The sequence below is a fragment of the Ostrea edulis genome, chromosome 9 (genome assembly GCF_947568905.1).
Source record: "Ostrea edulis chromosome 9, xbOstEdul1.1, whole genome shotgun sequence".
Lineage (NCBI taxonomy): Eukaryota > Metazoa > Mollusca > Bivalvia > Ostreida > Ostreidae > Ostrea > Ostrea edulis.
The window spans coordinates 15,295,512-15,311,951 of NC_079172.1; the positions used below are offsets into that span (position 1 = coordinate 15,295,512).

The 16,440-nt window shown below is 34.8% G+C and overlaps 1 protein-coding gene across 3 annotated transcripts in view; it reads left to right on the top strand.

Moving 5' to 3' along the window:
• Positions 1–10,096, top strand: part of LOC125658870 (pseudouridylate synthase 1 homolog) — a 35,283-nt gene extending 25,187 nt beyond the window's left edge. For all 3 annotated transcript variants that reach the window (XM_048890306.2, XM_048890307.2, XM_056148637.1), the window contains exons 13-17: positions 1,383–1,427; positions 2,216–2,290; positions 2,538–2,608; positions 8,975–9,053; positions 9,745–10,096. In XM_048890306.2, the coding sequence (XP_048746263.2) occupies positions 1,383–1,427; positions 2,216–2,290; positions 2,538–2,608; positions 8,975–9,053; positions 9,745–10,023 (549 nt within the window). In that variant the 3' untranslated portion in view covers positions 10,024–10,096. The remainder of the gene's footprint in view (positions 1–1,382; positions 1,428–2,215; positions 2,291–2,537; positions 2,609–8,974; positions 9,054–9,744) is intronic.
• The last annotated feature ends 6,344 nt before the right edge of the window (positions 10,097–16,440 follow it).

Consider the following 16,440-nt stretch of genomic DNA (forward strand, 5'->3'; position numbering starts at 1 on the left):
ATTTACATGAAAGCTTCCTGACATAGTGCAAATTGAATTTTTAAAATCATGGCCCCTGGGGGTAGGATGGGGCCATTATAGGGGATCAAAAATTTACCTACTTATTCGTAGGGAAAATCATTAAAAATCTTCTTCTCAAGAACCATTAGACCAGAAAAGTTTACATTTACATGAAAGCTTCCGGACATAGTGCAGATTCAAGTTTGTTAAAATCATGGCCCCCGGGGGTAGGGTGGGACCACAATAGGGGATCAAAGTTTTACATACAAATGGAAAATCATTAAAAATCTTTTTGTGAAGAATCACTGGGCCAGAAAGGTTTACGTCTACATGAAAGCTTCCTGACAGTGCAGATTCAAGTTTGTTAAAATTATGCCCCCAGGGGGAAGGATGGGGCCACAATAGGGGATAAAAATTTTACATACAAAAATAATGGGAAAATATTTAAAAATCTTCTCAAGAACAATTGGGCCAGAGAAGTTTACCTTTACATGAAAGCGCCTGATAAAGAGCAGATTCAAGTTCGTAAAATTATGCATCATACTAGAGGGCAATTATATCGTAAAAGAAGAGGTGGATCTCAACCGGAAATAAGTTAGGCTGGTTACTTATTGCCTCACCCTCATACATGTACATGAAAGCTTCCTGATATAGAGCAGACTAAGTTTGTTCAAATCATTGCCCACGGGGATAGGTTGGGGCCACAATGGGGGATCAAAGTTTTACATGCGAATATATAGCCGAAATCTTTAAAGTTCTTCTTCTCAAGAACCACTGGACCAGAACAGTTGAAACTTACAGTTGATATGCAGGAAAACATGGTTATAAAGTAGCCAAGTACCAGGAAGAGTTAGTCATGTTGTATTATAAACAGAGTTCATTCATTCCTATGTTATATCCCCATCTATATTATATCATGGCTGATGTTCGTCTGTAGACAATCAGTGGTGTGATAATTTTTCTTCCTCATGCTATGAGGATTACCTTTGCTATTGGGTACAGTGTATGTTGCTTCTTAATGATGAGATAGAGAACAATGTATCCATATATCTATTAGATAACTGTTTGTATAGATCCACAAGCTGCACATGACCGTGTTCCTCCGCAGAACTGCCCTGTACTGTCGACATTCTTCGGATTGCCACCTTGCAGGCCTTTAACTTGTGAATTAGCAGGGATAATTTACATTAGCAAATAAATACACAAAAGAGTCATTTCATGAACCAGACCAAGATCTAGATGCCAGACTGAGTAAACAGAATCCATGAGATTTGTTTGGCCAGATCTTTGACAGAATGAAAATCCATAATCACAATGCCCCCTCTGTTATTTAATTGTATGTTTATAATATGATGTAATTCCAAGGATTTTCTTTAAAACAGGTGGATGTACCAAAGGCTCCGGGATTAGGCTTACTGCTAAATGAGGTGAAGTATTTTGAAATTAAAATGCAATATTGGCAGTTCTAAATTAATGCTTTTAATGAAAATTCTTAGTGCTGATTAAACTTGTACCTCAAGGTTTTATGTTAATCATATTTTTAAAATGTTTGACGACTGTAGCTCTCAATGATACTTTTATTGTTCCAAAACATGATTTAAAAAATTAAATAACCTAGAGACTGGAGAATTTTAAGTCTTTAGAGAGATTTTCTGTTGGTACTGTAAAGAAGCATACAATATTACAATCAGTTGAGGATTTTCACTTTTATGATCGATTTTGAAAGATATATCTAATGTCCTAAAGATGAATTAGGTGTTATTAGAATTCTAATCATACATGGTTATTAATAGTTCAAATCACAGGGCCTAAGCCCATTTTGGGGCCCAAATTTATGGTATCACAGAGTTCGGGCCCAAAACTGGCTTAGCCCCTGGGGTTCAAATCCTGTAACAGTTTACTTGGAATTTAAGCTTTGGTGATGAAAACATTTCCAGGACATATTCCGCTTAAAGATAATATTAACGTTATGATTTGATGTTTGAATTCAATGATCACTGTACAAAGATAAAAATTGACCAAAATAACAAGACTTGATGATGAATATAAAATCATGTTGTGATATCACACTAATTAGAAACTAATGAGGATTGTTTTCAACTTGTAATCTAAGAAAACACACATTTTTTTCTTGTTAGAAAGGTATACTAATAAGTATGTTGATTTGAATGAAATATACATGTACTATGATTTATGTTTCATGAAATATGATCAGCTGTATTTTGATGGTTACAACAAGAAGTGGGGAAGAGATGGACTTCATGAGGCAATTGAGTGGTCTGAATATGAGGTATGCCTATTAAAGTTTTATTTGAACAAGAATGGAGCTCAGCATGCCCATCAATGTTCAGAGAGATGCAGCCATAATTTTGCTATGGATAACTGGTTTTGTAGAAATACATGAAAACTGCTGAGAAATTGGAATAGAATATAAGGCCTTTCTTTGATCTTAACAAAGAGCAAAAAAAAAAATATGATTATAACTAAATTCTATCAGATGACTTTTTAGAAAAGAAATGTTAACATTGTACTTTCAGGAGGAGCTGGAGAAATTCAAAGAGGACTATATATTACCTGAAATTTACAAAGGGGAGAAAAATGATAGAGTGTATCCTAACAGACCCATAATGCATCTGGGTAGAGATTCTGGTGGGATCCACTATAATGAATCTGGGTAGAGATTCTGGTGGGATCCACTATAATGAATCTGGGTAGAGATTCTGGTGGGATCCACTGCATAATGAATCTGGGTAGAGATTCTGGTGGGATCCACTATAATGAATCTGGGTAGAGATTCTGGTGGGATCCACTATAATGAATCTGGGTAGAGATTCTGGTGGGATCCACTGCATAATGAATCTGGGTAGAGATTCTGGTGGGATCCACTATAATGAATCTGGGTAGAGATTCTGGTGGGATCCACTATAATGAATCTGGGTAGAGATTCTGGTGGGATCCACTGCATAATGAATCTGGGTAGAGATTCTGGTGGGATCCACTATAATGAATCTGGGTAGAGATTCTGGTGGGATCCACTGCATAATGAATCTGGGTAGAGATTCTGGTGGGATCCACTGCATAATGAATCTGGGTAGAGATTCTGGTGGGATCCACTGCATAATGAATCTGGGTAGACTGGTGGGATCCACTATAATGAATCTGGGTAGAGATTCTGGTGGGATCCACTATAATGAATCTGGGTAGAGATTCTGGTGGGATCCACTGCATAATGAATCTGGGTAGAGATTCTGGTGGGATCCACTGCATTTTTAATGCAAATCAAATTAATGTTTTTAATTGATGGTGTTCCCTTACTAATATGAAATAACATTTTATCAATTTTTGTGGATTCAGTTGTCAACTTCAAAGTTAGTTAATTTTATATAAATATTTTCAACTGCCACGGTGGTCTAGAGGTAGTGCGTTCACCCCGCATGCAGAAGGTCAGGGTTCAAATTTCAGCCGCGACAGACTTAAGTCGTTAAAACAGGTAGTGACAATTCCATCGCCAAACACTAGGCATCAGGTGTGAAGGCATCAGGTGTGAAAGTCACGGGTCCTCGGAGATGACCTTAAAAACAGATGTCCCGTGTCACAGAAGGTGTGGCATACTAATGAACCCTCACTGCTCAATGACTGTAAGCGCCGAGCCTAGGCCTAAATCTAAAGCCCTTCACCGGTCTTGGTGATGTTTCCATATGAGTGAAAAGTTCTCGAGATGGACGTTAAACAAGATACAATCAATCATATAAACATGTTTGAATGACAATTTCTATAAATATTAACAGCAAATGTCTGATCCTAAAAGGGAGGGGATCTGCGTGTATACATACATATTTAAACTAATAATAATTATTAGTTGATGTTCACGTGCACTGCATGTGATTAACTTGTCTGAAAATATTGTTCAAACTATCGCCGGTTTCATTGATCACCGTTGCTCCGCCTTTTGTTTTGTGACCTTGTCCAACAAACCAATGAAATCTTTCATTTAGTTTCGCCATTCTTTTACAGATTTCTCTTCATACAATCAAAGCACATTAGAACCTGCATCTTCCCAAAGTCAGGGGTAACTTTGAGATCTGCCACATCTCTCACGAACCCTTCATAGAAGGCAGTCAGTCATTTTGACTTCAGCTAAACCTTGACTTTTAGCCTTCTAAATTAATTTTGTTGAAACATACATACTCAGAGGGACTGTCTGGATTTTTAGACACAAGGACATTTAAAGGTGACCAAAAGAATCTAAAAGAAACCCCTCTCTGTTTCTATGAAAGAACATCAGCACACACCCTGCTGATATCATCTTTAGTGGTGTCTGTAGTAAGTTTATATCAACTCTTCTTTCACCAAAGGGCACGCTATACAAGCTTCACTTAAATTTGTGTAATGCACCCTCTGGTGAGAGAATGCTTGGGCCAGCTTTTTTATTTCTTGGTTTACGGATCTGCAGACCCTAATTTCTGGGAAATTGGAAAAAAAATAAAATGCAAATTTCTACTTTTTTTAATTCCACCGATTCTACCCAACATGTCAAAATGAAAATAAAATGCATTTTAAATTTTACGAATAGAAAATCGTGAAATGCAAACCTATTGATATATATGTGGTAATCACTATTCGTTTTGCGAAATATCTTTATTCCGTATTTTTGAAAACCATGTAAACAGATATGGCCATGATGACAGTAATGATACTATATTTCGTTCTTGTCGATGAAATAGATGCCAGATGACATTTCATCTCCAAAAAAAGAGAAGGAATTGATAGAAATAAATATTTCTCATACAATTGGTGGTATTATTGCAGTGCTATTTGGGTGTTTAAGGATGAGGGGAAGGTACAGTTGTTAGTGACTTTATTAGATAGGATCGGATGTTCTATCGTTAAGTGATAATGTCCTACGGACCCGGTTTGAGTGTGGTGAGGGCCGGTCCCGAGACACAGTTAGATTATTCTAACTAGTGACTTTACACCACAGCAGTACATGCCATTATAAACGTATTTGAATACATTGAATACATGTACGTGCATCTCTGCCGTCAAAAAATCCAAATAGAACAGTGTGAGAAATTGTTAGACGCTTTTGATACTTTATGAACGCCCATTAAAAATATAACGAATTCCCAGATGAAACTCGGAAAGGTATGCATATTTCTCGAAAATTAGTATACCTTGTGTCGTGGTGGAGTATCAAATGAAAAACAGAAAACAACACTTTTTTCAAAATTGGTGGTAGAGAATTCCAAGGGCATATCTATGGGGGGGGGGGGGATGGGGTTAAAAATTATTTCATGGGGTATAAACATTCTGAAATTAAAAATGGAATTACTACATAAAATTGTAATAGTGCTTATATATTAAATTTTTTTCATTATATTTACAATTTTGTAAATGTAAAATCTTTGTTGAGTATATGCAGCAAAATTACTGAACAAAAGGATTTAAATAATGGATACTTTACAACATCAAAGAGATATGACCTTACGCATTTTCTCAGCTTATGCTTTACCAAAGTGCAACATAGATAATAATTATATACACTGAATTTGAAATTGCATTTTTTTCAAAATTCATAGCATACTATAGTCACTCTAAAGATTTTTTAGATCTAATATTAAAAAATGTAATATTTAACAGTGATTTAATAAATGTTTTGTTTATTTGTACTCACAAAATGATGTTAATGATTTATTGAAAATAAAACTATGATAGATATTAAAAACGTTTATTTTATTTTATTTTTTTCTCCCGACTGACCCTAATTCTTAAAAACAAAAATCCGTAAACCAATAAATTAAAAAACTGGCCTTATCAACAGTTGTGATTCCATTGTTTGAATATCTGTTATCCATGGATTAAGATGAGGAACTTCATTGGATCATGCAATCGCTTATGAAGCCATTCAGAGTTTAGATACATGTATGCAGCCTGAAAATTTCAGCATAATCTGTCAAGGGTTGTGAGAAATGTGGTGAATCGCAAACCATTGACGTAGGAAGATGGAGAACCTGTTGTCCAACTCTTTCTGTATTTAATGAAATATTTATTTACTCCAAATCTTTGGGGATAATTTCTTGAACTTCTCACCTTTTATCCCCATTTTTTACAATACCTACATTGTATCACCAATGCATGTATTATTTCATTATCGCCATGTATGTGTGTGGGTAAAACTGATAATTTAATGGAACGTCAAAGTCACATTTTCATCAGCTATCTTCCTGTGGGTATCACACTTGTGGTGTGTGTCAGGTATAAGTGTGAATTGAATTTGCAGAAAATTAAATTTTAAGGTCATATGTGACGTCTCTGACATTTTTTCTAACAATATTTTTCATCTTCTCTTTACGAAGAGTTTTGTAATGACTTACAAAATAGATTTAAATTCTAATAGGTCACCTGAGTCACTCAGTCCTTTTTATCAATATGGGCTCTTTTCAAGTCTTGGGACATTTGTGTTTTAAGAACACATTTTGTTTTATGCTGCTGCTGAATATTAGAATTTTAGCTTAGATATGCAGAACAGAAAAAATATTTTAGATTTCATAGCCCTTGGGGCTAGTGATACATTTAACTAATACTCAGGTGGCTGCTTAGCTCTGTGGTACCACCTGACTAGTAATGCAAGGGTTCCAGATCTTTGATTGATCCAAAGACTTTTTTCTTTTTCTTTGTTACTTGTACTATAACTTAGTATTGTCAATATATACAACCTTCTGTAGTATGAAGGGCTAACTTTACATTCTTTTTTCTTTTTACAACCAGGAACTATCAAAATATCCAACTGTAAAACAAACCTGGTAATATATACCAAGAATATTTTTTAGTAGAACCAAGACATATCTCAGTGAATTGTACCTGAAATGTCATAAAAAATTATAATAGGAAAAATTACATATTATTGAGAAACATCATGTATGACCTTAAGGTAGCTCACTACACTAAAGCTTATACTCTGTACAACACCACGTCACAAGATGGCGATTTATATGTTTTGTGAAATTATTTGTATCGATTGATTAGTTTGTTTATCATCGTAGCTCAGTGGTTAAAGCATTGGGCTGGTGAACCGCAGATCTCAAGTTCAAATCCCCCAGAGTCTTTTGTTCATATGTGTTGAAATAATTTTTTTGAAAATCATGTTTTTATCCAAATTTGTATATTTTTTGTATTTTTGTCATATCTACTTAATGTATATCATCATATATTCTATAATTAAATCAATTCGTACTGGTTTGAGAAACTATTTCTGGGTATAGTGAGCCACCTTAAGAAGAGATCATCTTCAAGAACTTGCTTTAGGCAATTTGAACTGCAAGAAATAAGAATCATGCAGTCACGTAGAACCAGGAGTTTTCTGTTCTTTTTACGTGCCACAATTTAGTTATTCTCACAGTAAGATATAATGGCTGGTATTACACTCTTTATTGATAGTCGTATTGAATGGTAAGAATGTAAGCTTGAACAGATTTTAGGAACCTATGTAAGGAAGGATGAATGCTCAGCCCCCATCCGATTTAGGATTTGGGGTAAAAGAAGTTGACATCCCTGTCTGCCCGCTCACCCACTCTGAAAAATGATGCTTTATAGAGCTTATAAGTATTTCTCGAGCTGAACTTGAGTTCCTAAATGTGGGTTGGTTCATATATAAAGTCAGATAAGCCAGACATGTACAACCAAGTGACAGGGCTAAAGCCCCCCCCCCCCTTTTTCACTTTGTATAAATATGTAGTGCATGTTATATATATTTATCATATACTTTTTAATTAAAACGATTATGCCGATTCTGCACTGTGCAATATGGATGATGTCACAATAGCCGATATCAATGAATATGGCCCCTGGGGGTAGGATGGGGCCACAATGGGGATCAAAGTTTTACATACAAATATATGAGGAATACATTTACATGCGAATATATAGGCAAGATTAGATATTTGAAAATCTTCTTTTCAAGAACCACTGGGCCAGGAAAGTACAAATTTACAAGAAAGTTTCCTGAGATAGTGCAGATTCAAGTTTGTTAAAATCATGGCCCCCGGGGGTAGGCAATCTATCACCAGAGGGTGTTACGCTACACTCCACACCAAAGTGAAGCTTGTGTAGCGCGCCCTCTGGTGAGAGATTAGGGGTAGGATGAGGCCACGATAGGGGATCAAACTTTTACATACAAATATATAGGAGAAATAGAAAATCTTTTAAAACATCCCATGGGAATCTGGGTTAGAATAGGTCCTTAGTACCCCCTTGCTTGTCATAAGAGGTGACTAAATGGGGCGGTCCTTTGGATGAGACCGCAAAAACCGATGTCCCATGTCGCAGCAGGTGTAGCATGATAAAGATCCCTCCTTGCTCAATTGCCATAAGCGCTGAGCATAGGCCTACATTTGGCAGCCCTTCACTGGCAGTGGTGATGTCTCCAAATGAGTGAAATATTCTCGAGAGGAATGTAAAACAATATTCAATCAATCAATTATTTAAAACCTTTTCAAAAATGGCTATACCAGGAAAATACAAATTTACATGAAAGCTTTCTGACATATACAGATTCAAGTTTGTTAAAATCATGGTCCCCAGGGGTAGGATGGGGACACAATAGGGGATCAAAGTTTTACATACAAATATATAGGGAAAATCTTTAAATATGAACCAAGGTGACTCAGGTGAGTCTTCTAAATACTAGTAAAGACTTGTGCAGTGACTCAGGTGAGCAATCTGACCCATGGGCCTCTTGTTAAGTCTTCTAAATACTAGTAAAGACTTGTGCAGAGGTGTCTGCAATCTGATTAAAATAAGATCTTTTGATCTGCTCCGTTATTGTCATGTCACTACACAAAGTTTGAGAAGCGGTAGCGGATTCAAAACAGCTAATTTTAATTAGATTGAAGTGTCTATTCTTTGATAAAATGAAATATATTTTGACTGAGTTTTTTCCAAGATGAATTAGTTTTTTCTTTAACTGACAAAATAGTATGTGGGACTGGTTAAAAACATTACACATGCATACCTTTGACGTAGAGAGCAAGAATAAAAGACGACACAGAAATGAGGTAAGGATCCATATGTTCATCATACATGGCATCGCCATCATGCTTTATCACAACAGAGGTTTATTAAAGAAATAAATTTCATTTTTTGAATATCTATGAGGTTATGAACTGTGACACTGCATGTCGGGTGTCCAGCTCTGCGTAGGTGATGTACAATACAAAAGGAGAAGAAAATTGACATAACATTGTGATGTACATGTACATATATATCCAGATCATGTCCACGTAATAATGTTGATGGGGAAATATACAATTAAAAGTACAATGTTTCATGGATTTATTTAACAATGTCATCAAGAAACGAAATGCATGAATAACAAATATTGTTTAATGTTCTAAGTTCAATACAGATGTATTATATATTTACAAAAAAATATCATAAATCATATAGGATTGATTGTAAACCTCAGTGAGTTTGCATCATTTTTAAAATTGGTAATCAAAGTTTTCAAAAGAAGAAGTACATGTACTAGTTTATTAGACAATCACTATTTATTTGTGAAGGTCTTGATATTTTTTGTTGTTATACTGGCATGCCCAATAATTCAAAGCATCAACAATCACAAAATTTACTATTTAGGTCACCTAACGCTCCGGCCACAAAATGAAGACCTAATTAAATTGCTGTTTTCTTTTTCTTTCCTCAAACCATGTCTGATAGTGTAATGCATTTCTCCGATTTTCACATTAGGCCTTTGACTGCCAAGACGGTTGTGAGGGAAACACTGAGAGATCAAAGGAAGATGAAGATTCAAACCAAAACCAGGGCACTATGTTGGCAGAAAATCAGAGCCAAAGTGTAGAAAAATCGACAGAAAATCAGAGTGAAAGTGTAGAAAAGTCAACAGAAGATCAGAAGGAAAGTGTTGGAAAGAACTCTGAACCTTTTAAGGAAACAAAATCTCAGGACGTTTTGACAAGTAGTTTTGGTGGTGAAGATGGCAAGGAATCAGACACTGGAAAAATATAATGGCATGTATGTTGTGTGTGAGAGAGAGGGAGAGAGAGAGAAATCAAATGCAAAATAAAATCTGTTTTGTACAGTGTATGTTGATTTTTATAGTTCTGGATCGGGGTGGAGAGGGGGTATTTTTGTCCTGTCTGTTTGTCCAAAACTTTATCCTTGTTCATAATGTTTGAATGGTGAGTGATAGGACTCTCATATTTAATGTGTGCATTCCTTGTGACAAGATTTTCTTTGCTACCTAAGTGTTTGACAATGTGGCCTTGACCTTGGAGTTTGACTTACTTTTAAGAAAAATTAACCTAGGCAACATATCCTGAACTATTTGATTGAAGTAAGGCTTTCATATTTTTTGTATAAAGATTCATTATAACAAAACCTTTCATTGATATTGGGATCTTTGACCTTGTGTCCTTGACCTTCAAGTTTGACAGGAAATGAAAACTTTAACCAAAAACTTGCTTATAACTTTGAAATGATGAGTGATAGGGCTCTCATATTTCATTTGTGCATTCCTTGTGACAAGACATTTCCTTTGATACCAGAGTACTTGACCTAGGCTTATTTATTGTTTTTTGTTGTTTTTTCTGGTTTTTATTATTATTTTTTTTGGTTGTTGTTGTTGCTACTAGGGGTACAGTGTTTCACAAACACATCTTGTTCCTTCCAAGAAATGTGGTAAATTGGAATCATAGGTTCTTGAGGAGTCAAAGATTGTCCAAAAAGTATGTAGTCACGTTAGATTTTTAGAGCACTTACTATCAGGAGTTGATAGCAAAAACTTTTCTTAGCGAGAACTTGGTTAATTGTTGGTCATAAGTAATAGTTTCAGTATTGTACCTTTATCATCACTGGACGAAATATGTAATATGGATCAGGTTTACCATGGCAATAATACTAATTACAACAGATTCATTTCATTGCTTTTGTACCAACTCTCTCTTATGAAAACACTAATATGGATGAGATTATCATAAAAATTGTTAAAGCTTATTGACAGAAAATGTAGAGTAGTTCCAGTCAGTGGTGATTGTCTATGCAGGGCGAAAGAATGGCCATGTGAAAATAAGCGATGCTTAAAAAGGAATATATGTGAAAAAGAAAGTCCATTCTGCAGGAGGTGACTTTTGGAGTCCATTGGAGATCTTTCATGAACACAAGAGACATTGAAGGTTTCATTTAAGAAATAAATTTCATTTTTGAAAATACATGAGGATATGAACTGCAAAGCTTCATGCTGACCTACATGTACCTGTACTTCATGCCGACCTACATTTACCTGTACTTCATGCTGACCTACATGTACATGTACTTCATGCCGACATGCCGACCTACATGTACGTGTACTTCATGAAACACGAAAAGTAGGTCACCTTGAAGCATTGCAGTTCATACCCTCATTTATTTTTAGAAATGAAGTTTATTTCTTATATTGACATTCTGGTTTCATTTCTTTTGGAATTCTCAGCCGTCAAAATGGACAAACTATATTCATCTGTATTGATATGTGCATCAATTGTTTACAAATGCAATGCATTCATGAGCAAATGGCTATCATTATGATTTATAGAGATATCAAAGACAAGAACATGGGAAATGTAAATTTTGGAATTTGAAAGTCTTTTGGTAAAAGAGTGTGACGTTGAACCTGTTTTTCTATGTCAATAATGTGTAAATTCTATTGTTTTTTCAATACAAATTATCCCTTATCAACTCGTCCAATGAATATGACAAGAATCCACCCTAGGCTTTTGGAAGTTTAAGCTCCTCAGCTTTTGAGCACAACTGCACAGTATATACTGGTTCAATATTAATCCCATTGGTTCAGACATTTTATACATGTATTACTTAACCCTAGTGAGTTGAATGAAAGGTGTCAATTCAAATTTTGGAGAGGTTTGGCAGGGACTACATTTTGTGGCGGAAGGATTGTTTAATCAAAACATTCTAAATCTGCATGATTTTACAGTTTCTGTACTATACATCGTCAATTTTTATACCCCTATACTTGTACCAGTATTTCAGTTTTATGATTCAAGTAGTTGAGACTTGGAACTAATTCAAATAATTTAATTGATAAATGTTTCCAAACAGAACACCTATTCCTAAAAAAGTCTCGATTTATTTTGTATATAAATTCAGTATTTTGGTCAATAATTCAAACATTTGATTTATAGCTGTTCCATTTTAACTTTTAAAACAAGATTTTGTAATTTATGTGCAACATTACAATGTAAGTGTAAAAAGGTCATTGTCTATTTCCAGCCTACTTTTTTTTTTAGGTCTGTATTGTACGAAAGCTCATTTTTGAAAAGTAATAAAAAAAAAATCTAACTTGTTATAATGAATTCGTATCTCGTTATAATGAATTAACATCTCGTTATAACAAGTTAAGTATCTCATTATAATGAGTTAGCATCTTGTTATAATAAATTAGTATCTCATAACGAGTTACTTATCTCGTTATAATGAGTTAATTATCTTGTCATAACTGGTTAATAGTTATCTCGTTATAATGAGTTAGTATCTCGTTTTAACGAGTTATCTCGTTATAACAAGTTAGTTATCTCGTAATAACGAGTTAGTTATCTTGTTATAACGACTTGATTATCTCGTTATAATGTTAGTATCTCGTTAAAACGAGTTAGTTATCTCGGTATAACGAATTAGCTGAGTCGTTAAAATGATATATCTTAAGGAAGGGTCGGAAGACCTTCTTCTATTCCCGAAATCTAAGATTAGTTTGAAAACAAGCAGTAACAATGATACAATTACATGTACTTAAACAAATAAACAAAATGTTTTCTCTATCTAGAATTTTGCAAGATTAAAAAAAAAGCACGTCAACTTCGTAAGTGTTTGTAAAAATGCATATCTTATCAAATAAATCATCAAAGTATATCATTTTCCAGATGTTTGTAAATTTATATATATCTTACCGGTAATATTTGAATATTTTTTCGTGATATTTAACAACAGAAATAAATCCAAGCTGCTGTTAGCATGGTTAGTCCATATTTACATTTATAAAAGAAATGAAGTACATTTAATGATATTTTTCAGTGCCAGAAAGATATCTGTCTGCTACCTGGTACAAGTATATCGTCATGAATTCAGTTAAATCCCTCAAATGACATCTTCGCAAGCCAAGTGTCCGATTCGCTTAAGCGAATCGGACACTTGGCTTGCGAAGATGCTCAAATGATTGTTTCATTTATTGGTGGATTAATGGCATTACAGGCTCGTAGCCCTGTTTTTCAAAGTAAGGGAGAAGTTATGAGAATTTGACTTCACAGTTGTCTAAAATTCTTTACAAACAAAATTGATAAATAAATAGATAAATAAAAATCCATAAAAATTTAAAATCTAAATAAACCCAACCTTCAAAATCCTGGAGAGGGGTGCAAGGAAAAGCACACACACACACACACACACACACACACACACACACACACACACACTAAACGACGATTTTTACTCAAACTTCACAATCTTAAATCGTAAAGGACCGGGAGGGGGGGGGGGGGGGGTAGCAAGTGTTCGTCCTCCTCTACACGGGTTCAGTTCATAGGGTCATATGTTGTCTGACGAGTTACAGTACATACCATTTGTGAGGACGTTCTTTATATACTACTTTTGACTACGGATTACTCCGATTGCCTGATCAAGATATGGGCTTACCGCGGGGTGCGACTGCCTTCACTTGTTCAAGCTTACATCCTTAACGCCCGATACTACTTTGAAAGGGGGGGGGGGGTATAACTCAATATATTTTACTTTGAATTGTAAAGATAGTTTTTTAATGTAAAAAATAATGGGAAATGTACGCTGTCAAACACGAGGCTAATGGGCCACATCGCTCACCTGAGTCATCTTAGTCATGCCGTTGTTCAAGGTCATTAGGTCAAACAACAAAGTACAAGGTAGATATACAAAATAAATATTGTATGTCTGACGAGTTACAGTGCATGCCAATCGTGGGGACATTCTTTATATACTACTTTTAACTTCGGATTACTCCGATTGGTTGAAATTGGCCTAGCAGTTCTGGAGAGGAAGTTAAAAAAAAAAAAGAAATTTACGGACAGACTTACAGACAGACGGAGAAAACGGACGCCGGACATCGTGATCAGAAAAACTCACTTGAGCTATCAGCTCAGGTGAGCTAAAACGGGAGAAGCTCTCTCGTTCAACGTGCTTGCATTAGTAGAATAAAAATATTGATATTCTCATTAAAATCATCTGCATCTAGGCTGGCTGATTTTTGATCAAATATCGAGTTAGCTCGAACATGTCAAACCATTGTGGTATATATTAAAACAATAAAATCTAAATTTATTCATGACAATGGAAAATAAGTAATTTTGTTGAATAGAAGAAAATATATCGTCACCTATTCATTTGTTTGCAGCTAGAAATATACATTTTCTTGTCATCTTCACGACGAATAAAATTGTTACGTAATACATGTAAAAATCATATTAAAATAATCGTTTGCAAGTTAAATTTTGCAGATTTTGATAATTCATAATCGTCATGATTAAAGTTTGGAAAGAACAGGCCCATAACATTTCCATAGATTACTAACTCGTTATAACGAGATAATAAACTTGTTATAACGAGTAAAGATATTTTTATTACTCAAAATGAGCCTAGTCGGCTTTCGTAGTGTAAAAAGACATGTTTATGTATCTATGTATGATTCATTTGTGTTGCTTAGGTTGTGTGGACACCAACATACAAATCAAGTTTTAACAAATCTGTAGTAAATTTTAAGTCAAAAAAGGCCAAGTTTAAAATACTAGCTCAAAAACAAAGCACTATGATCCCAGTTTTTCTTTATAATTTCCTAATTCGCCTTCAATGTTGACAATATTACAAACCTAAGGTGCGAACTTCTTTAAGAACCACTAGGAGCTAATTCAATAATAATAATGCAAGCATTTGCACACTTTTGTTTAAATCATAGCTCCTAACTCAGATTAAAACTGAAATAGAGGTCCTAAATTTTATTCATAAGAGGACAGTTTGCATTCAGTCATTGACGATGGTCGTATATTAATGAATAATTAGAGTTGGGGTGTTTTTTTTCCAGAAGCAACACGACCTATAGGCCAGTGTGTGGTTTGTTGCAAATGCTAAATGTGTTTGGTGAAAATGTTTGAAGAAGGCACTACGTTTTTGATCAGGAAGAAAACAACAAAAATCCCAAAGGAGGAATAGTCTTGGACTTCATGTAATTAACATTTGAAGGAATTAGTTAAATTGAATTATCCATTTGCAGTCTGACATGGAGAAAGTGCAAAGTCACCAGAGACTGAATTTGCATGAAAGCTTACTGACATAGTGCATTTTCACGTTTATTAAACTCATGGCCCCGGGAGTAGGATGGAGCTACAATAGGGAATCAAAGTTTTACATACCAATATATAGGAAAAAAATCTTCTTCTCAAGAACCATTGAGCCAAAGAAGTGTACATTTGCATGAAAGCTTCCTGACATAGTGCAGATTCAAGTTTGTAAAAATCATGGTCCCCGGGGATAGCACGGGACCACAATAGGGGATCAAAGTTTTTCATGCGAATACATGTATATAGGGGAAAATCTTTAAAAAAAATTCTTCTCGAGAATTACTAGGTCAGGAAAGAACAAATTAACATGGAAGATTCCTGAGATTGTGCAGATTCAATTTCGTTGAAATCATGACTCCCGGGTAGATTGGTAACACAGCAGTGGATCAAAGTTTTACAAACAAATATATAGGAAAATCTTTTTAAAGATCTCATCAACCACTGGACTTGGAAAGTAGAATTTTACATGAAAGCTTCCGGACATAGTGCAGATTCAAGTTTGTAAAAATCATGTCCCCCGGGGGTAGACTGGGGCCACAATAGGGATCAAAGTTTTACAAACGAATATATAGGGAAAATCTTTAGATATGGGCAAAGGTGTCTCAGGTGAGCGATGTGGCCTATGGGCCTCTTGTTATGCTAGTGACTTATTTTTCTCAAAATAAATTCTTTCGATTGCGCAAGGTATTGAAACATCTTTCCGAATATGTTAATCCATTTGTTCTAAATGATTTTACAGTAAAAGCATACTTAAAATATCTTGTTCGTCGATTGAATATTTAGCACCAATCCCTCCTAGACATATTACACTTCCGGAAATAGTTGTATTGCTTTTTAAAACGCCCGTGACGTAAAAATGGATATGAGTGGACTTATAGTATTAAAACAAAGAACAGTTGACGAAAAGCATTCAGAATTCTCGGTTTATACTGAATGTAAATTGATTTAGAATACGACAATAAGTCTTCTTTTCAATTCTTATCATGAATGCACATTTAATTTCATAGACAGTGTTTCATTTTACTATAAGAAAAAATGGTGCAAGCACCAAATTCATTGGCCAAAATTTAGT